This window comes from Marmota marmota, unplaced genomic scaffold, assembly GCF_001458135.2.
Source record: "Marmota marmota marmota unplaced genomic scaffold, marMar, whole genome shotgun sequence".
NCBI classification, from domain to species: Eukaryota; Metazoa; Chordata; class Mammalia; order Rodentia; family Sciuridae; genus Marmota; species Marmota marmota.
In genome coordinates, this window is record NW_026000240.1 from 4,638,445 (window position 1) to 4,658,515 (window position 20,071).

Here is a 20,071-nt window from a genome sequence, read left to right on the forward strand (position 1 = left end):
TAGTCTTTCAACACCTTCTGCCTTTGGCAGCCAATTCTCGTGTGCTAGGTTTTTTCAAAATAGGGAGGAAGAATGACATGGTTGAAAGAAAAGGAATATATTGGATTTACTTTGTAAGCAAATGGTACTCCCCAGTGCCCTGCCCCATTAATTTTTCTGTTAATATTTGCCACTCTACTAAGGGACTGGATGAGCTAAGTCACCTCTGTACTTAGTCTGATGCCTGGCACAGTAAGTGGCTCAGCAAAGTGGTTATTATTAGTGCTCCCTTTCTCTTTCCCTTCTCTCCTCCCCTTTCCCCCTGGAGTTTCCCCTTAGCTCTTGCAGCCAGCCCCAGGCCGTCTCTTTGACAAGATGCACTGAAAAAGAGAACTTGATCTGGGAGTTTGCCAGTGGCTGAGAAGCAGGATAACTGCAAAGGTAACCATCCCTAGCACTGGCCCAGTCTCCAGTGTCTTTGTGGCCTACCTGGGTGTGTCTCAAGGGTCAAGAAGAGCACCTGCCTGATTTGACTGCCCCTTGACTCTGCTCTGGGCTTGACTGCTCCCCACCCGCAACCCTCTGGAATCTTTGCTCTCTGCTTACGTGAACTGTGGGGAGCAGGCAGCATCCAAGAGACAGATGCACTAGGGCAGGAAGAATCCAGGGAGATGCTTCAAGCCAGGTAGAGAGAATGTGCACCAGAGCAGGTAAGTGGCTTTCTTAAAGCCACACAACTGGCTAGAGTGGAACATGAGGCTTGATGACTCCCCTGCGCTCTTTCACCTTTTGTGCCGGCTCCTGATTTCTCCTGTGGCCCTCTTCTTGACCAGGCTGCCTTTATCCTGTGAGCCTCCGATAGAAATTAAAAAACAACATCAGCAATAGCAGGAATAGTGACTGAGCCTCCTGATCTTCTGTGCCAGAGTCCAGGTTGGGCTGCTTGTACGTGTCAACGAAATGTGTGAACTTTAGGATTGTTGCTAGAATGTGGATTTTGCTCATTTGGTTATAATCATTGTTTCTGGTTCTGGCTTTGGTTTCTTTTGCATGTTACTTTTATTGCAGGAATTTTCTCTCAGCCTCTTATTAAATCTCAAGTGAAGCAGGAGGCCCACTCATTCTCACTGTGAGCTTTAAAAAAAAATTGTAGTTGTAGATGGACAGCATGCCTTTATTTTTTAATTTTTTATGTGGTGCTAAGGATTGAACTCAGTGCTTCACACATGCTAGGCAAGTGCTCTGCCACTGAGCTACAGCCCCAACCCTACACTGTGAGCTTTGGTGGATGTATTTCTTTGACTTTGACTTGATTTCTGTGTGTGTGTGTGTGTGTGTGTGTGTGTGTGTGAGAGAGAGAGAGAGAGAGAGAGAGAGTTGTGTCTCCTTTTAAGACACTTTAAAATAGCTATCTGCCAATGATGTGCTCACATAGGGTTGTGCTGCCTGGTTGAAATGCACCTCCCACCTGTGGTCTGCTACTCTGCTGATGTGGCCTGGGTGATGTGGCAGCTCATCTGCCTGTAAGAGTCTGGGCCCTACTTTAATGTGTTTTCCTAGAGAAAAGGCCCAGGAGGGAGGGGCTGCCTGGTGTCCTGGGGAGAGCTCAGCTCTGGGGAATAAACATTAGCTGGCTTTAAATGCATTCATTTGGGAACCCAGGACCTGGATGCCCAGATGTCACTCGGGAATGCTAGCAGGAAACCCAGAGAAAGTACCCAGGGCAGATTATGCCCATTTCACAGGCAGGAAGACTGAGAAGAATAGGAAGGAAACTTGAGTTATATATCAGGTTTAGAGGAAGACTAGTGCCTATGCATTTAGAGCTAAATACCAATATTCCTCAGGGCGTTAGATTTTGTTATCTTTGTGATCTGTTCATCTGCTCCTTTCTTAATGGTTGCTAACAATTCATGAGATTCCCTGTACAACAAAATTAAACAATGTCATCATTTGGAAGTGGCTTTTTAAATGTTTTAATCCAGATTTATATTCATTTCTGCATTTCACAAGGATTTATTGAGAACTATATGCTCATCAATATTCCAGGCATCGGGGATACAGTAGTGACAGAAACATATAGGACCAATGGCCTGGTGTACTTACATTCCCTTGGGGGACACAGATGTTGCTTGGTGAACCACTTGATGACATGACTGCAAACTGTGATACTCAGGATGAAGAAACATAAAGGATTGATGGTCCACCTAGCAGGGAACCATGCCTAGTCTCAGTGGGCCCAGAAGTCTGTGTTCAGTGTTTCCAATCAACTATTTTGTACTTAGGCATTTGTTTTTGAGCCCAGTGTAGAAATTTAAAAATTATTTTTCATTTAACTTCCTGTGATCCATTTTGGGGATCTTCAGGGTCATATTTAACTTCTAACACATTAGCCATTCCTAGGTACCTAATGCAACCCTTGGGTTCAACAGACAAGCCTTCCATGTCTTTGTCCAAATTGTTGTTCAAAGTTCTGTCCATTCCAGTCATCGTAGTGTTGCCCACTATCAGGAAGACTTGGGTCCGACTGTGCCTCCGTTCCCCAGTGGTGAGCTGCATTAATTTCTTTCTTTCTTAGGCATAAACTGCTGGACCATCTCCCTGAGCTAGGTGTTCCCAGCTGGTGTATGTTCACTGTTGGCCAAAGACTAAATTGATGTAAAGGTTTCTCATCAGTTTCTTTCTCAGGCTGCAAATCTCTCTAGTCTACAACTCTTCAATTTTTCTCTCTGAATAAAAAGATGGAATCAAATTAGACATTGATTCACCCTCTTCCTCACTCGTCCGTCCCTTAAAGCTGCCTGCCACTACTCATATAAACCACTTTTCCCTTTCCATGTGTGATTTTAAGGACAGAAGCGAGATAGATGGTAATAGGAAGATTTGGAAGATTGACAAAAATAAGGTTTTAAAAATATGCCCTGAGGACACTTGGGGGTCCCTGAGACTTTTTAAGGGTCCGTAAGGTCAAAATTATTTTTGTATAGGATGTTATTTGCTTCCCCCCCAACTCTTATCTCTCTGTATAGTGGCATTTTCCTGCAGCTACAAATGTTGTGATGTCACAAAAGAATAAATGCAGAAGCAGATATGATAATCATGCTGTCTTCTGTTAAGCCAGACATCAAAGAAATTTGCAGAGCGCTTGCCTAGCATGCCCAGCAACACACACGACACACACACACACACACACACACACACACATACAAATTGTAAAACTGAACAATATATTTTTCTTTTTAAAATACTTATGTTGCCTTGTGCAGTGACTTGCACATGTAGTCTCAGCTACTTAGGAGGCTGAGGTAGAAGGAGAACTTAAGCCCTATACTAGTTCAAGACCAGCCTGAGCAACGAAAGTGAGACCCTGCCTCAAAATAAATTTTTAAAAATACATAAATAAATAATGTTAACATATAGACTGTTGATCCTTTTAAATGAATTAATATTTAATTTTTAATATATCAAATTTTGATAGTGATAGCTCTTTGGGATCCTTATTAACTTTTAGGAATATAAATGGGAGCCCTGAGACCAAAAGCATTTGAGCACTGCTGAGCTGGAGGATGGAGGGTCCCCTAGGTGTTGGAAGGAACCAGCTTTTCAAGAATCTGACATGACCCAACAGAGCTTAAATTCATGTCATTCCTGACTTGGACTGCCACAGTCTGTCCCAAGGTCTGAGTTGCATAGGATGAGCAATTCCTCTGCAACTAGAAATACCTTCTGTCCCCTGCAAGAGAAGATCTTGTCTGAGCATCACCTTGCTGTTTCATGTAGAAGCGTGCCCCGAGGAGGGCTCTTGAGGCTCTGCCACGGCAGATCAGTGCCACAAGGTTCTGTGCTTCATTGAACACAACCGGTGGGGCCTGGCTCAGATCTCTGCCCAATTCCTTCCAAGAATCACAGCACAGAAGTTTTCGATCCATTCATTTCCCTGGCTTGGCCTCCTATTCTAGGGATCATAAACAAGACCTCTTCAGCTTAAGGAAGAAAGAGCCAGGTCTCAGGAGGCAAACGTCTCGGGAGCCCTGGGTGGTAATACCAGGCCAGATGTACCAAGGAGTTGGAGTGGCATTCTGTGCCAGATGTGGACCTGGGGGAGTGCCCAGCCCATCCAAGGTCTCAGCTCTTTGCTTGACAGGGTCCTCCCCTTGCTCCACACTCAGACTGGAATCTGCATCTCTGAACAAGTAAAAACCTGTGAGCTTCCACCCCTGGTTCCCCGGGACTCCATTGAAAGCCTCTGCAGCTGGCAGCCAGAGGTTTCAAAGGTCACCCCAGCTGGGTGGATTAGAACAACAGATCTCCCGGGTGAAGCTGGCTGCCCGGCAGAAGGCAAGTTGCAACATCTGCGAGCTGAGTTAGAACAAAGCCCCTTAACTTTTTTTGGTCTGGCCCTGGGTTCTGGCCACTTTCCTCTGATCCTTCTCCATTCCCTCTGGACTTGGACAGGAATCTCAGCAGCACGGTGGTGAAGTGTGACTGCCTGGCGTCCTGACTCATGTGAGAGCTGCCGGGGGAGAGGCCACGGTAAGGTGCGTCTGTGGCTCTGCCCCACTTTGTTTGCCAGTCAGCCTGGCACAGGAGAGGAGCCGCTCTCTCTAGGATTAGGAGTGATTAGGGAATGTGTCAGGATTTAAGTGCATTGCCCAGAGGATTAAGAGGAGAGAAGAGCTGTCAGTGCCCGGGCATCTGCACCCTGGTGGTTGTGTCGGCTCTAATGTGTGCTGCTGGGGGATTCGTGGCAGAAAGCTGAGCAGGCTTGGTACTTCAAGGACACCCTACTCACTGATCAGGTGCTTGGGACAGCCATCATTGAAAGTTAATGTATACTTTGAGTAGGTCAGTGCATAGCTGGTTTCTCTAAATTTATTCTGCTATATAATTGATCACTGATTTTTAAACTTTTTTTCTGAGTCTTTTTGCCTCAGAGTTTTACTCTGTATTGGCCATAGTTGAAAGTATTCCTTTCTGGGTTCAAGAGATGATTTAAAGTGCTTTTGATCAAGTTAAAGTGCAATTAACTCAGTACTGCTTTGTATAACTAATAAATTATGTTACTTGTGGAAACTTTATTTGGAGGTGGGCTTTGGCCCAAACATCAGTGGGAGGGAGGCTTCTAGCTCTCGATCCCCACTCCCCTGTGTTTTACTTCTCTGTCCTTTGCTCTGCATTTAGCTGGTACTGAATGAACCCCCTGGTTGGGTGCATTTGACTCCAGCTACTGAGCATTGCTCTGCTGATAGAGAAATTGCAGACATCACCCAGCCTCTCTGTTTTCTTGATTGGAATGTGGGCACCTGACCTGATGAAGGATTATAGAGGAACAAAGATGGTTTGGCTTGATTTATTTTACTATTCATTTTTTTATCCCTAAATATGTCAGGAGCCACTAATTGGCAGCATGGCAGGAATCTGTGCTGATGATGGCAGTGGACAGGGCAGTGGGCTGGGGGTGAGTGGAGCTATTTGGTGTGACTGCCATCTTGGGACTGGGCTGTGGTTCTTCCCAAGGGTGGTTCAGTAATCCTCCCCCTGGAATCACCCACAGGGACTAGGTGTTACCCTGCTGTATTGACTGGCATGTACCTTTCATAACCTGAAGGCAGATTATTCCTAGGATTGGATAGCCAAGTGTGTGCTCTCTAATGAGAGCATTTGGGGTCTTCAGGAGATGTAATAGGCCTCAGCAGGTCTTGGATCCTGAGGCTTTGTAAAAAGGGTCCTGGACCTGATCTCACCTCTCCTAGTTTCCAGCTCCCCTGAAAGCCTGAGAGCAGAAGGGGAGACACATTTGCTGCCCTTCTTCCTTCGGGCTTCTCCCAGGCCTCTGTCTATTACATTACTGGGAATGGCAGGAAATGCCACGTTGGGTCTTGGGAGTCTCCTGCAAGCAGCACAGTATGACCTTACAGTCTGATTTTTTTCCCCCCACTTCTTAGCTGTGCAAGCTTAGGCAAGCATAGATGGCTTTCGGAGCCTCCCTACCCTTATCTGTGAACAGAGGATAATCAGAACTGCCTGCAGGATAGCTGGGATTGAGTGAGAGTGTGCCCTGCGCAATGCCGGCCACATACTTCTTACTCCGTGAGTGGTGCTGCTAGAATGCTCAGAACAGTGCTACAGGAAACTGACAGTCAGTCTGGGCTCCTACCAGCTGCCTCCTGGAGCTCCGCCTCTGCCCCTTGCCCCAGCAACCTTGCCCAAGTGTAATCAAGCCTGCCTGGGCTTCTTGTTATCTTTGGTGACAGGGTCTGTGTCTTTAAGCTTGTGAGGCTGGCTTAGTTTTGGGAAGTGGATGCTGCTGCTGTGGGAAGTTAGCACTTAGTGAATACATTTTATGCTGTGCTCTGGGCTTTATATATACTCCTATTCCAGTTCTCCCTTCCTCATATGATTGTTATTATTCCCAAATGACAGAAAAGAAAACTGAGGCCAAAAAGATGGAAGGTTTATACCCCATTTATCCCTAAATATGTCACCTACCTTATGTTTCCACACTCACCACACTTTACACCACACAAATACAGACACACTCAAGTCCACCCCCACCCCCCACGGATAATTTACTGCTGTATACCCAGCACCTAGTTTGGCACATAGTAGGTGTTCTATAAATACATCCTGAGTGAATGAATACATTCTGATTCTTGCTGTTACAATTATGTCAGGGAGGGCTCGGGATGTGGCTCAAGTGGTAGTGCGCTCGCCTGGCACGTGTGAGACACTGGGTTCGATCCTCAGCACCACATAAAAATAAAATAAAGATATTGTTTCCACCTAAAACTTAAAAAGTAAACATTAAAAATTATGTCAGGGAAGTACTTATATTCCCATGTTTATGCAGCACTCTTCACAATAGCCAAGGTATGGAATCCACATTCACTCATAAAAAGAAAGATCCTATCAGTTGTGACAACACAGGTGGAACTGCAGGACATTTTGTCAATGAAATAAACCAGGCACAGAAAGACAAATATCACATGACCTCACTCATATGTAGAAGCTAAAAAAGTTGATTTCATAGAAATGGAAAGTGAAATAGTGATAAGTATAGACTAGAAAGGGCAGGGGTGAGGGGCAGAGAGGAAGGCTAGATGATGGGTACTGTGTTAATCAGCTTTCTCTTGCTGTAACAAAATACCTAAAAAAAAAAAAAAACAAGTCGAAGGAGAAAAGGATTATTTTGGCTCATAGTTTTAAATATTTCAACCCATGGTCAGCTGACTCAATTACTAAGGTGAGGCAGAGCATCATGGCAGGGAGCATGTGGTGGTGGAGGAAGCTTTTCACCTCACAGGGGGCCAGGAAGAAAAGAGTAAGAGAGGAGGGGCTGGGCTCCCAGTGTCCCCTTCAAGGGCACTTCCTGCCCCAGTGACCTAACTGCCTTCCACTAGGCTCCATCTCCTAGAGGTTCCACCACCCCCCAGTAGGACCAAAGGCTGGACCAAACATTAAACATGTGAATCCTTGGGCGGCCTTTCAGATTTAAACCATAGCAGCACAGCAGGCGCCCAATGAAGTCAGATGAGAGGACTAAGTTCCAGTTTCTGTAGCACCAGAGGGTAATGATGGATTACAACAATTTATATATTCTATAAGGAATTAGAGGAGAGGTGGCCAAAAGTTCCCAACACAAAAAAAGGATATATGTTTAAGGAGATGGAAATGCTAATTATTCAGATTTGATCATTGCACATTCTATACGTGTATCGCACTCTCACACTTTACCCTATAAGCATGTGCAACCCGTTGTATCACCTAGAACAAATCACATGGTGATCATTTTGAAATGGTTTCAAAGACATATGTGAAACACAACAATTTACTAAATATGGCAGAATATTAATTGTTCAATTTAAATACGGGGTTTTGGGATGCTCATTGTATCATTCTTTCTACTTTTCTGTATGTTTGAATTTTTCCATAATAAATTGTTTTTAGTTTAAACTTTCTATATCATTAATTCCTATCATTATTTCCCTTGTAAATATGTACTCCTATATCTGCCTGGTATTCCACCATATGTAACCAATTTTCACTGTTGGATATTTAAGTAGATTTTTTTACATGTCTACCTTTTGCTATAAATAATGCAATCAGTGTTCTTATCTATAAAATTTGGGCTGCATCTCTGATTCTTTCCCAATAATATATTTCTAAATGTGCTATTACTAGGAAAAGAGATGGATAGTTATTTTAGAATCTTTTGGACAAATTGCTTTCTGGAAAGATTGTACTAATTTATATTGCCCCTAGGAGGATATGAGTATGCCCATCTCCCCATGGCTAGCATTAAATGTCAGTTTGGTTAGTTAAAGAAAAAAAGCATCATTCTTTATTTTTACTCTTATATTATTTGGGCTTGACTTCTATTCAAGTCATATCCTCTGCGCGTTTATCTGTGGGTTGATTTCTTCTTTGGTTTTCATTACAAGCATTTTATCCCAGAATATCATCCATCTTTTAAGGTTGTTGATTGTATGTTTAGCAATACAGAATAATCTTAATTTTACATGTACATAAGTTGAGCAGCTCTCAATTTTTCCCTTGTTACATCAACATCAAACCCCCTTCCCACCAGCCAACTGCTTCAGGAGGCCAGAAGACTCAGTGGTTCAGAATAGTGGCTCAGGTGCCTCATGCCCACGTTCAAATGCCAGTTCTCTTCCCCACTGTGTGACATAGAACAAGGTTTATGATCCCTAAAATGGGGATGATGAGATTATCTGTCTCATAATGTTGTTGTAAGGAGGAAAGGAAACCATTTATTATTTGTGAAGTGTTTAGTACAGTTTCTGATTTAAGTGCTACATAGTGTTTACTTTCATTGTTTCCTGCTGTGGTCAGGTCTTAAGTCTTATCATTAGGAATGGAATTTTGTTTGCAAAGCTAATACCTTATCAGTAAAAGAGAAAGCAAGGTTTGTCAAGCAGAGAATGTGCCCAGTTACAAACAAACCTAGCCACTTTGTTGCTTTAATTTATACTTTAAAAGAGCCCTATTTTAGTTAGATATTAAATGTAAACAAGCTAATTATAAGACCCATACACCACTGTTCCTTGGTGACTCTTTACCTGACCCATAGCGTGGAACTTAAGTGTGCTACCAAATAGCCAAAGAAAATGAACAGAACAGGCAAAACTAGATGTCTCTTTCATTCAGCAGATGCTTGTTTGGTGTCTGTGATGTGCCAGGCACCAGGGATGTCATGGTGATTAAGATATGGTCCCATCCTGGAGCTGCCCCAGCCTGCTAGGGCTCCTTCCTGAACTAGAAACTTGGCACAGGGACACTAGGATGTACTCCAGGTGGTGACAGCTGATACCCAGTGACCTTGACTGCATCTGACCACCCAGCTTCTCTTAGTTTCGGTGGGGTTCTCCCACCTCTCCTTTAGGCTTTGGATCCCCCACCCCCACCTTCTTTTCAGAAAGCCTTTCTCCACTTATGAGAACCAGATTGGTTTCTGTTGTTTACAACCAAGAACTCAGGTTTGTAAGTCCAGCTTAAGGAAATCATCAGAAACTCAGACATAGATTTAGACACAGATTAAGGCTCATTGTAAGAGTTTTTACCATAAAAAAATTTAGCCACTGTCCAAATGGCCAGCAATGGGGAGACAGTCAAACACCCAAAGGATGGAATATTTAAAATTATATTAAAAGCAGTTCTAGGCAGGTGCCGTAGTGTATGCCTGTAATCCCAGAGGCTAGGGAGGCTGAGGCTGGAGGATCATAAGTTCAAAGCCAGCCTCAGCAAAAACAAGGCACTTAGCAGGTCAGTGAGATTCTGTCTCTAAATAAAATAAAATAGGGCTGAGGATGTGGCTCAGTGGTCGAGTGCCCCTGAGTTCAATCCCTGGTACCAAAAAAAAAAAAAAAGTAGTTCTATCCACTTTGTTTTAAGAAAAATTGTGAGAAAAAGATAGGAAACATAAATGCTCTCAACCATGTGTTTTCTCTCAAATATGTGTTTTTCTATATTCATAAAAACAAAGTCAGAGGGAGCTGCCTCACCATTCTGTATAATAAAATTGTGGCTATTTCATGTTGTTCTCCTTTGGGCTGTCTGATATGAACAAAAGAGCTCTGGAACCTGGCAAATCTGGATTCTTCCTCCACTTCTGATGGTCAGCTGTATAATGGGCAAGTTATTCCACCTGTTTGAGCTCAGCTTCCTCATTCGCAAAATGATGACTATATCAGTTTCATGGGGTTGTTACAGTTAAATAGGAGGAAAAAGACCTGGGGTTCTATTGCATAAAGACAGGAATCTGTAGTTAAACAATAATGTATACTTTAACATAACCAGAGAAAAAGATTTTGAGGGTCATCACCACAAAGAAATGATGAATATTTTTAAGGCAATTGATATGCTGACTATTCGGATTCGATCATGGCACAATGTATGTTTCAAAACATCACATTATACCATATGTGTACATACACACATATGTCAATCAAAACTAAAGTAATAAAAAATTGAATAAGATAATTAAGTATTCCATATAGTGTTTGGAACAGAACAAGTGTAGAGTAAATAATAATTTATTAGTTTTGCATATTGTTTTTTTTCCCAGGCTTTATTATGAAACATTTAAAAGTTGAGAATAATTAAACATTGCAAAAGAGTTGATCAGCGCTGTAATGGGTAGCCATGGGTGACTTCTCACTTTGGCCCCTTTGTTCCAGCTAACCTTGCCAGCCCCCAGCCCCACCTTGTCTAGTGTCCCTAGGCCTGGCCCAGGAGTTTGGGCTTCAGGTATTCTTGCTAGTGATGGCATCATTTTACTGTGTCTCCTTGGGCAAGTGATTTACCCTCTCTGGGCCTCTGTTATAAATAGTTGAGTCAGCTTGTATGACCTTAAAATATCTCTCTTCTCTAATTATGGAACTTAAAAACATTAAAAACAAAACAAAAAAATCTAGTCCTTAGTCTGCTTTCTTTCCTTCATTCCACAAACTCCTTCTTCTGCTCCCCTCCCCTCCCCTCCCCTCCTCCAGGGTCCTTGCATGTTAACCTGAAACTCTTACCTTTTTGGAGAATGGATCCCAGTTTTTGTGTAGCCCATGAGCTCTCACAGTTCAGCCCAAAACACTTTTTACTTTCAGCTACAAATGTTTCCTGTAAATGCTGATTCTGAAGGATCAGTGACTGTTCAATGAAGATTTCAGATACCTGTTACAAAACCCCTAAGCCATTCAGCTCTTCTCTTCCTGTCCCAGTCACCCTTTCCTAGAAGAGGGAGACGGGGGACAGATGGCAAGTTCTCCAGAGGGAATGAGGAGGCAAGCCTGGCCCCAGGAGCTGGAGTGTGGCACAGGCTGTGCCTTACCCTGGAACCTTGTTGGTCCCAGAAAGAAGCTCCAGGTAGACACTGCTCCTCCCCAAGCTTGCACCCCCAGGCTGGGCATGTGGCCATGTGGAGGGAAGACAGCACTGCGCTTTGACTCCTCTGACCTGGTCCTTTTCCTTCCTTTTTGCAGACCACAGGGGATGTGAAGTTGGTCTCCTCATCACACGTTTCCAAAACCTCCCTTAGTGTGGGTCCTTCAAGGTTGACTCCATGCCCCTGACCGAAGCCCCTGCTTTCCTTCTGCCTCCTCGGAACCTGTGCATCAAAGAAGGAGCCACTGCCAAGTTTGATGGGAAGGTAAGAAGTGTGGCTTGGAGGCTGGGGGAGGCCAGGCAGGAACTTGTTCTTAACAGGCTGGACCTGGTAGCAGACCTGGTTTAATTTTGGACTTTCACATAAATCGAATATATATGACTTCACTCTTATTTCTAGTTTATAGTGGACTTTGGTCTATGTTGGGGAAATTGGGAATGGAGAGGGACATGTAAATTAATTTTCCTGATATATATTTGGGGGGGGGGGTACCATAGATTGAACTCAGGAGCATGTGATCACTGAGCCACATCCCCAGCCCTATTTTGTATTTTATTTAGAGACAGGGTTTCGCTGAGTTGCTTAGAGCCTCACTTTTGCTGAACTCATGATCCTCCTGCCTCAGCCTCCCGAACTGCTGGGATTACAAGCATGTGCCATTATACCTGGCTTTTCGTGATATATTTTGCTGTTGATAAGTCACATTCTGGGTATGTGCCTCCCAATTATAGAATATATGACCTAGTGGCAGGAAAATACAGCTTGAGTTTAAATATGTATCCCCCACATCAGGGAAAATTGACTACAATTTTTCTCTTGCCTTTGCTCTGAAAGGATTGTTTGGTTAGCTGACTTTGTGGGTCTACCCAGAATAGTGAGATGAAAGATAGGACCTGCTTTTTTTTTTTTATTCTCTTCCCTTTTGTCAATGAATCTTGGTCTCTTGCCTTGGGAACTCCATTTCTTCTTCTGTAAATGGGAACAACAATTCCTTGTCTACTTTGTGTGAAATAGGAGAAGATGTGAACATTGAAGAGCAGCTGTAAGAATAACCTAATGCTATGCCTAGTCAGAAAGCCTGTTCGTAAAGTGGTGGACTCACATCAACTTGACATGGAGGTGCAGTTGGGTACCAGAGAAGTCATAGGAGCATTTGTCCTGGAATGAATCATGGGATTCTACCCCAGGAAATGCCTTAGCTAAAAGGCTTTCGTGTGACACTAGCAAATGACAACTTAGGTGAGGGGTATGGTGCTGTTCTTGCATGGTCCTGGGCTTTACCTTTGTGCTAGTATTTGGCCATGTGGTCATCTAAAAAGTATGCCAAGGCTACTGCCTTGAAAATAGGCTATGGCTGCACTGAATTTTGTGCTAAACACAGCCCTGTCCTATGAAGACTGTTTGCTAGAGGATCTGACCTAAAGTCCTTTTGTATCTTTTACTTGGAGAAGATTGTAGGGGAAATTTGGGGATGTTTGTGGGCTGTACCAATGTAGTAAGGGCTCTTTTCTTTTTTTAGAATATTTATTTATTTTTTAGGTATAGATGGACACAACACAATGCCTTTATTTTTATGTGGGAGGATATTTATGAGGATTGAACCCGGGTCCCGCCCATGCTAGGCGAGTGCTCTACCACTGAGCCACAATCCCAGCCCCATAAGGGCTCTTTTTTATTGCCCTGGCTGATTGCCATCCTCTTCTCTCCACAGCAGGCCGGAAAGAAGTGATGGGAGCACTCAATCCCTGGGTGTTCAGAAATGGCTTAGATGACCATAAAAGGGAATGAAGTACCGATTCATGCTACAGCATGGATGAGCCTTGAAAACATTATGCTAAAAGAAAGAGATCAGCTATGAATTTATATTAAATAGTCAAAATTGGACTGTCTATCAAGATGGAACATAGATTAGCGATTGCCAGGGTCAAGGAGGAGAAAAGGATGGGGTGTGACTGCTAATAGATCCAGGGTTTCTTTTGGGGATGATGATACAGTTTTGAAATTAGAAGTGGTAGTTGCACATCTTTGCAGATATATTTATAAAATACTGAATTATACACATTAAAAATTAAAAATTAACACTTAAGAAGTGCCTTAGACAACAAAACTGATCTTGTCTCCACCCCAACCCTCTTGCCATATTACTTCTGTTAGACAAGCTCCTTACTTGATTCAAACAAGCGTGGAGAAGACATGCTTAGGTTCCTTATATCTGATGGCAGCTTTGCTTCCATTGCTGCCTGTGAGTTGTGAAGGAGCCATGTCTTTGAATTATGCAATTTGGAAATAGCACAAAGTAAGCAGTGGCCCGGTGATCAGCGTGCCCAGGCTCTTATACCTTCTATGAATCTAAGGCTTCTTTATCTGAGAAAAAACACCTGGCCATTTCTGGCACCTGGGAGTGTGAGAAGAAAAACCTCCAATGACCTAAAGACCTCCCACTAGGACTCACCTCCCAAGTTCCTACCACCTCCCTGTAGTGTCACCAGCCAAAGACCATACATGGGCCTTTGGACAAACATTCAAGATCTAAACTGCGGCAATGTAAACTACAGTATTCTTAAGATACAGTATTCCCTATATGACTATTTTACTTGGCTTCATATTGATGAAGCCGAACAGGGATGTTCCTGTGCTGGTGTCTTCACAGTAAAGTGGTGTTGCCCTGGAGTGTCATGGCTTAGAGCAGGATCTGCTCATTTTAATAGACTGTGCTCCAAACATGGGTACCCACTGGGCCCAGTCCTTGGTTCTATTCCCATTTACAGCTGCCTCTTGACCTGCCCACAGTGCCCACCCTCCTCTGGGGGCACCCAGCCTGCTCCAGGTGTTCATTCTTTACTGTTCCCCATGTTCATTTCACACCATCACAAGACCTCAGCTCTCTGGAGACTGAACTCCTGCAGAATCTCTTACAAGTAAATAGATTTTTTTTTAAAACGTGCCTTCAAAATTCAGCCCTGCCCTGGTGGTCCCACCACAGCGCAGGAGTCCTCTCCTCTTTCCACTGCTGCTGCCTAAGGACCTCTGACAGTGTCCCTCTCCTCTCTTGAAAGGTGCCACACTTCCTGTGAGGGGGCCTAGGACTTTCCCCTCACTGAAAAACAGTGGCTACCAGAGATGTGAGCAAGTTGTGGAAGTTTGCTTCCCACCACCTCAGAGCTGGTGACTGCAAGTTGGGTCAAATTTATGCTTTTTTTTTTTTTTCCTGAAAATGCTAGAAACTATTGCCCACACTCCCTACATTTCCCTTTTATGCCTGTTTTTTGACAAAGGATTAAATGAGTCTCCTCTTCTGTCTTCTTCTTTCTGTCGGGAGGACTTGGATGACTATAGTGACATTCTAGCTGATCCTTGTGTTTACACATTTTTTTAGATGCTCTAAACTCTGTGGTCTCAGTCCCCCACATCCTTTAGGACTTTCCCACTTTGTGGCAGACACTTTGGACAGCAGTTGCATAACCCATTACCAATCTGTCTTGCCCCTGTCCTTTTCCATGCTAGAGGCCACTTGAGGAGCTTCCTTTGCAGCTCAGGGTGACCCAGTGACATGTTCAGGCTGAAGTCATCAAGGGAGCTTCTGGGAAAGCTTTTCCTTTTCTGATTAAAAAGAAGACGAAGAAAGACACCCCTGTGCTCTCATATTCCACCCTTGCCCTGCTTCCTGCCTTGAGTACCAAAGTAATGCCAAGTGCTTAGGCAGCCGTTTTAAAATCATGAGGCAACAAGCCAGCACACTAAGGATTGGATGAAGACAGGAGGATAGCAGTGGCGGGAGCATAAAGACCAGCACAAAGAAGAGACAAAACTCCTAAGGATCAAAGACTTTTCAGGGTACGATCTTTGGCTGTGGTTATTCACTCAGGACATTTTACAAAGAGTATTCCTAAGTGATAAGCATCTAATGATATGCATGGGGAGATAGTATCCTCCTAAAGGATGGGAATAAATAGGGAAGGAGACACGACACAGGAGGAACTAAAAAACTCCTTCAGACCCTTACCAAATTACCCTTACCAATTAAGTACCCTCATTACTGACAGTAATGAGGGTACTTAGTCTGAGTTGAATGTGGTCCTGCAGTTGAAGCATTCTAGAAGAATTCATTCTTCCCTGGCTGTGGCCATTTGGCTTGACCCAGCAAGGCCTGGGATGAGGGAGAAGGAGGTCATCCCTAGGGCCAAGTGCTGAGCCGATGTTTTTACAGAGCAACTACTCTTTTATCAGGATCTACTGATTTGGCCTAAGCTGCCTCTTTTCTTCTCCTTCTTTCTTTCTTTGGCTCTGCCAGCCCAAAGCTCAAAAATATATTTTCAGAAATTCACAGAACTTTGGCTCCATTTCTCATTAGCACCACCATTTAGACCCAGGCAACTTGAGCCCCTGCCTTGAACCTGCATTCTGGAAATTCCTGTTCCTTCATCCAGCTCTGCCCTCTCCACAGGGAAGGGGATCTGCCAGTCCATTATTATGTGCACTAGAAGGAAACTATCCCCCAGGTGCTCAGCACCCAGGAGTATCTCTGAGCACACTGACAGGCCTGTGTTCCTCTGGGAGGACCTCCACTGTCAAAATGTAAGGAGGGTGGGAAGATAAGTGCCCAGGGCTGAGCCACTGCACCACTGCCCATTAGCAGCTGGGGCTTCCTTGCACACATACCAGGGCCCCCCAGTCTCATGGGTGGATGAGTCGCCTCGGATTGTTCTGCAAAGTGCTGAAATGACTAGAGATTTCTTCCCTGGAATTTATTCTTATTAAAAAAAAAAAAAAAAAAAAAAGCAAATGTGGCCACAGGACTTTCTGGCCTGCAGCACTGGCTGTGCTGCAGATCTGAGGAGCTAATACTTCCGTGCAGCTTGAGAAGTGCAGCCCAAATCAGGTTTCAGCCCAAATCAGGTTTCAGGACAGACTGCTGGCCTCCGTGTCTGCTGAGGTGGGCTTCATGACTAAAGGTTAAGTCTGGCCTGCTCGCAGCATGTGTATTTTTAAGCTGAAGAGGTGGGGAAAGAAAACACGCGAAAACCTGACCCATGGAAGCAGGAATGATTTTTCATTTCCCATTTTAACCAGTAGTGGTGTTCTCCCAGGGCCTTCTTCACAGCTCACTTCCAACTCAGAAGTGCTGACTGTTGCCCTTAGTGCCCTGAGAAATTCAGAGGAAGTTCCTGGCCTGCTTTCTGTCCTCAGGAGTCTTCATGATGTGTTTCTGGAGAAGAACATGTGCGTATAAAACAGCAGGATATGACTGTGTGATTAGATGCTTGAATACATTCAATCAACAATTTTTTATTATAGGAATTGAGAGGTGATTAAGTTGAGGCTTGGAGAGGCTTGAGAACTGATTTCTGACTTCTGCGCTCCCCATTTATCCTTCCTGCTGTTACTTAAGTGATGTGGGTCTGACTGAGCCATGTCCCTGCTTCCTGTCCTTGACCTTGAGTAGCTCCCCATTGCATAAAGTTCTTCAGCAGTGCTTCAGAGTCCTCCTAGGACCGGCCCATAGCTTGCCAGCATTTGCCTATTTCCTCCCCTCTTCCATCCGGCAGAGCTGAGCTCTGGTCCCCCCTCCGGGCAGTGTGTATGCAATACGGGTTCTGTGATTTGAATCCCCTGGGGAAAGAGAGGGTAAACAAGGAAAATATTTTATCTTCTTAATGGATTGTGATTAGGAATAGGACAGAGTATGCTAGGAAGGGAACTAGCATTGTTGATGGCTTACTGGGACTAGGCATGTCACCCTGATCATCATGTCCTCACAACTAGGTAGCTTTTATTCCCACTTTTTGCAAAGGAAGGACTTGGGGGTCATGGAAGCTCAGGGATTACAGAACCTGGTACTAGGGTCACACCAGGAAGTGATGAGCCAGTTCTTTTGGATCCAAATCTTGCATTCCCTGCACCATATGAGGTCACCCTTTCTTGTGTCTCATTGTTCCTCAAATTCCACGACTCTTTCTTATTCATCTTTGTGCCTGCCTCAGACAGGTGTTCAAGAGATGTTTGATTTCCTGAGGAGAACCAAGGTAACATAATGTCTAAGATTCTATCCATGACCAGTCAAGTCCCCAGGGACTTGGCCTGATTTATTTTTTATTTTTTATTTATGGTGGTAGTTGTTTATTTTTTTATTTGTTCTAATTAGTTATACATGACAACAGAATGCATTTCAATTCATTACACAGATGGAGCACCACTTTTCATTTCTATGATTGTATACAATGTAGAGTCACACCATCTGTGTAATCATACACATACCTAGGGTAATGATGTCTATTTCACATCTTTCCTATCCCCATGCCCCCTCCTTTCCCTTTGCCCAATCCAAAGTTCCTTCATTCTTCCCATTCCCCTGCAATTATGCATCAGCCCTTTTGACATTCATCCCTTCACCATCAATCTCTCCCCTGCCCCCACATCCCTGCCCTTCTGCTCCCTTCCTTTCCTCAGTGTCAAAATGCTCTCTTCCATTCTTTTTTGGTGTGTGTGTGTAGGGGGCTACTGGGAATTGAACCACATCCCCAGCCCTATTTTGTATTTTGTATTTTATTTAGAGATAGGGTCTCACTGAGTTGCTTAGTGCCTTGCCATTGCTGAAGCTGGCATTAAACTCGTGATCCTCCTGCCTCAGCCTCCCAAGCCACTGAGATTACAGGGATGCGCCACCACGCCTGGCTTTCCACTCTTTTCTTTTCTAACCCCAGGATTGAATCCAGGGTCTTGTACTTACTAGGAAAGTGCTCTACCACTGAGCTATATCCCAAGCTCTTTTTAGTTTTTGTTTTGAGGAACTTGCAATCTTCCTGCCTCAGCCTCCCAAGTAGCCGGGATTACAGGTGTGTGTACACACCACTTCACCTGTCTCCTCTCCATTTTATTGATTTAAATTCTATTTCCCCTTGAGTATGTTTGGTTATTAAAAACATTTTACTAGAGTTCAGAAGAGCCATGGTTATAAGATGTGGATATTCCCAATAATCACATAAGGTCAGTCATGAGTAATAGCCACAGGAAAGAGTGGACTGCTTTGGCCTTTGAATGTACCACTCACTAATTAACTCTGTGCCTATAACTTTGTTATGAAGAGAAAGTAATTTAAATGTTAAACTATTTTTAAAATAAAATTTAAATGTTCTTTCCCTTGATCCTTAACTTCCACTCTCCAGAGGTAGCTACTGTCTCAACAATTTAGGCATCCTTCTGAAAATGTTCTATGTAAATATGAGCATATATCTGAATATTCTTTTATACACAAATAAGCCCATGTGCATATGCTGACCCACAACTGGCTCATTTTACCCCACATCATCTGGCGTTCTTTTTTTATTTTTTTTTTTTAGTTGTAGATGAACACAATACCTATATTTTATTTATTTATTTATCTATGGTGCTGAGGATGGAACCCAGTGCCTCACACGTGCTAGGCGAGCACTCTACCAGTGAGCCCCAGCCCCAGCCCCAGCCCTCACCTGGCATTCTTTTTTCACATTAGCATGGAGCTCTAATGCTGAACTTTTTATCCCTTGGTTGCACCCTCTGAGTTTCTATGACACTTCTATATATGATTCAGTTTTACTTTTTATCAATTTATAATTTATTAGTGTTTATTATCTTTTGCTTCCTAGATGAGTGAGTTATTCAAGGTCTGGAGCTGCACTGTGGAATAGGAGAGCCACAAGCCATGGGTGGCTTTTTAAATTTAATTTAGGATTAGTAAAAATAAAGTAAAATTGAAAATGCATTCCCTCAACCACACTAGCCACATTGTAAGTGCTCAATAGCTACAAAATGCTGATATTAGACAACTCATTATTGAACATGTCCATCATCACAAAAAAAATCCTATTGGACAGGGCCAATTTAGAGCATTCTTTTATACTTAATTCAGTTCTTTGGTATTGGTTGTGACCCAATAGAAGATACATTGAAAATAGCTGTTCTAGTCACAATAAAAACATGACATTAAAGTTTTAAAAATTTACCCAGGGTATAAGCTTATCCAGAGAACAGTGTCATCTCTTGATGGGAGAAACGTTGTTGGCCTCGGCATCCCAGCAAACTTGCATGTGCTCCCAGATTGTCATTCTAGGTGGCTGGTGTAAGCTACTTGGGCGTCATAGAGCTCCTGAAGCACCAGAAGGGGCAATGGCAGAACAAGTTTTGCTGAAACTTTGCAGTTGCCAGCAGCTGGTGGCCACTTCAGGCCTAGAGGGTGGACAGAACAGACTTAGTAATTTTCCTTCCTGCCACATATGCAATTGAAATAAATTGAAATAAAGAAATTCAAAAGAGTGAATTCAAAGTGGCACTATAAGCAGGATAAGAGGGCATTTGTGGATGAGTTTTCAGCAGAAGTGAGAGCCTTTAATTTGACATTAAAGGGTTTGAAGATTAGGAGTGGACTTTGGAGAAGAAATCAGGGTGAATAAAAGAAGAATTATTTACTAACCATCTATTTGGAGAAAAATTGAAGCTTATAATGTAGATATTAGTCAATAGCTCAGAAAAATAAAATCATTTCACTTTTCCATGAGGTGTAAATGAATTGGATGTGCTCTCTACTTGTGCTATGGCCCCTCTAAGCGCAACCTGCCCAGAGACACGTCCCACATGGAACTTGTAGTCAGCCCCTTACTCAGGGAGACAGGACTACATCTAAGTAGCAGAAAATCCATCAGGGCTGTTCACATTTGAAAACTA

At 43.5% G+C, this 20,071-nt stretch overlaps 1 protein-coding gene across 8 annotated transcripts in view; it reads left to right on the plus strand.

The window, feature by feature from the left end:
- Positions 1-282: 282 nt before the first annotated feature.
- Mylk (myosin light chain kinase) overlaps positions 283-20,071 on the plus strand; it is a 182,713-nt gene continuing 162,924 nt past the window's right edge. For 3 of the 8 annotated variants that reach the window (XM_048794155.1, XM_048794161.1, XM_048794163.1), the window contains exons 1-2: positions 4,307-4,512; positions 11,472-11,638. In XM_048794155.1, coding sequence (XP_048650112.1) covers positions 11,552-11,638 — 87 coding nt within the window. In that variant the 5' untranslated portion in view covers positions 4,307-4,512; positions 11,472-11,551. Of the gene's footprint in view, positions 421-4,305; positions 4,518-4,799; positions 4,825-11,471; positions 11,639-20,071 lie in introns of those variants that run through there. The other 5 variants (XM_048794159.1, XM_048794160.1, XM_048794157.1 and 2 more) reach the window with 4 other exon arrangements.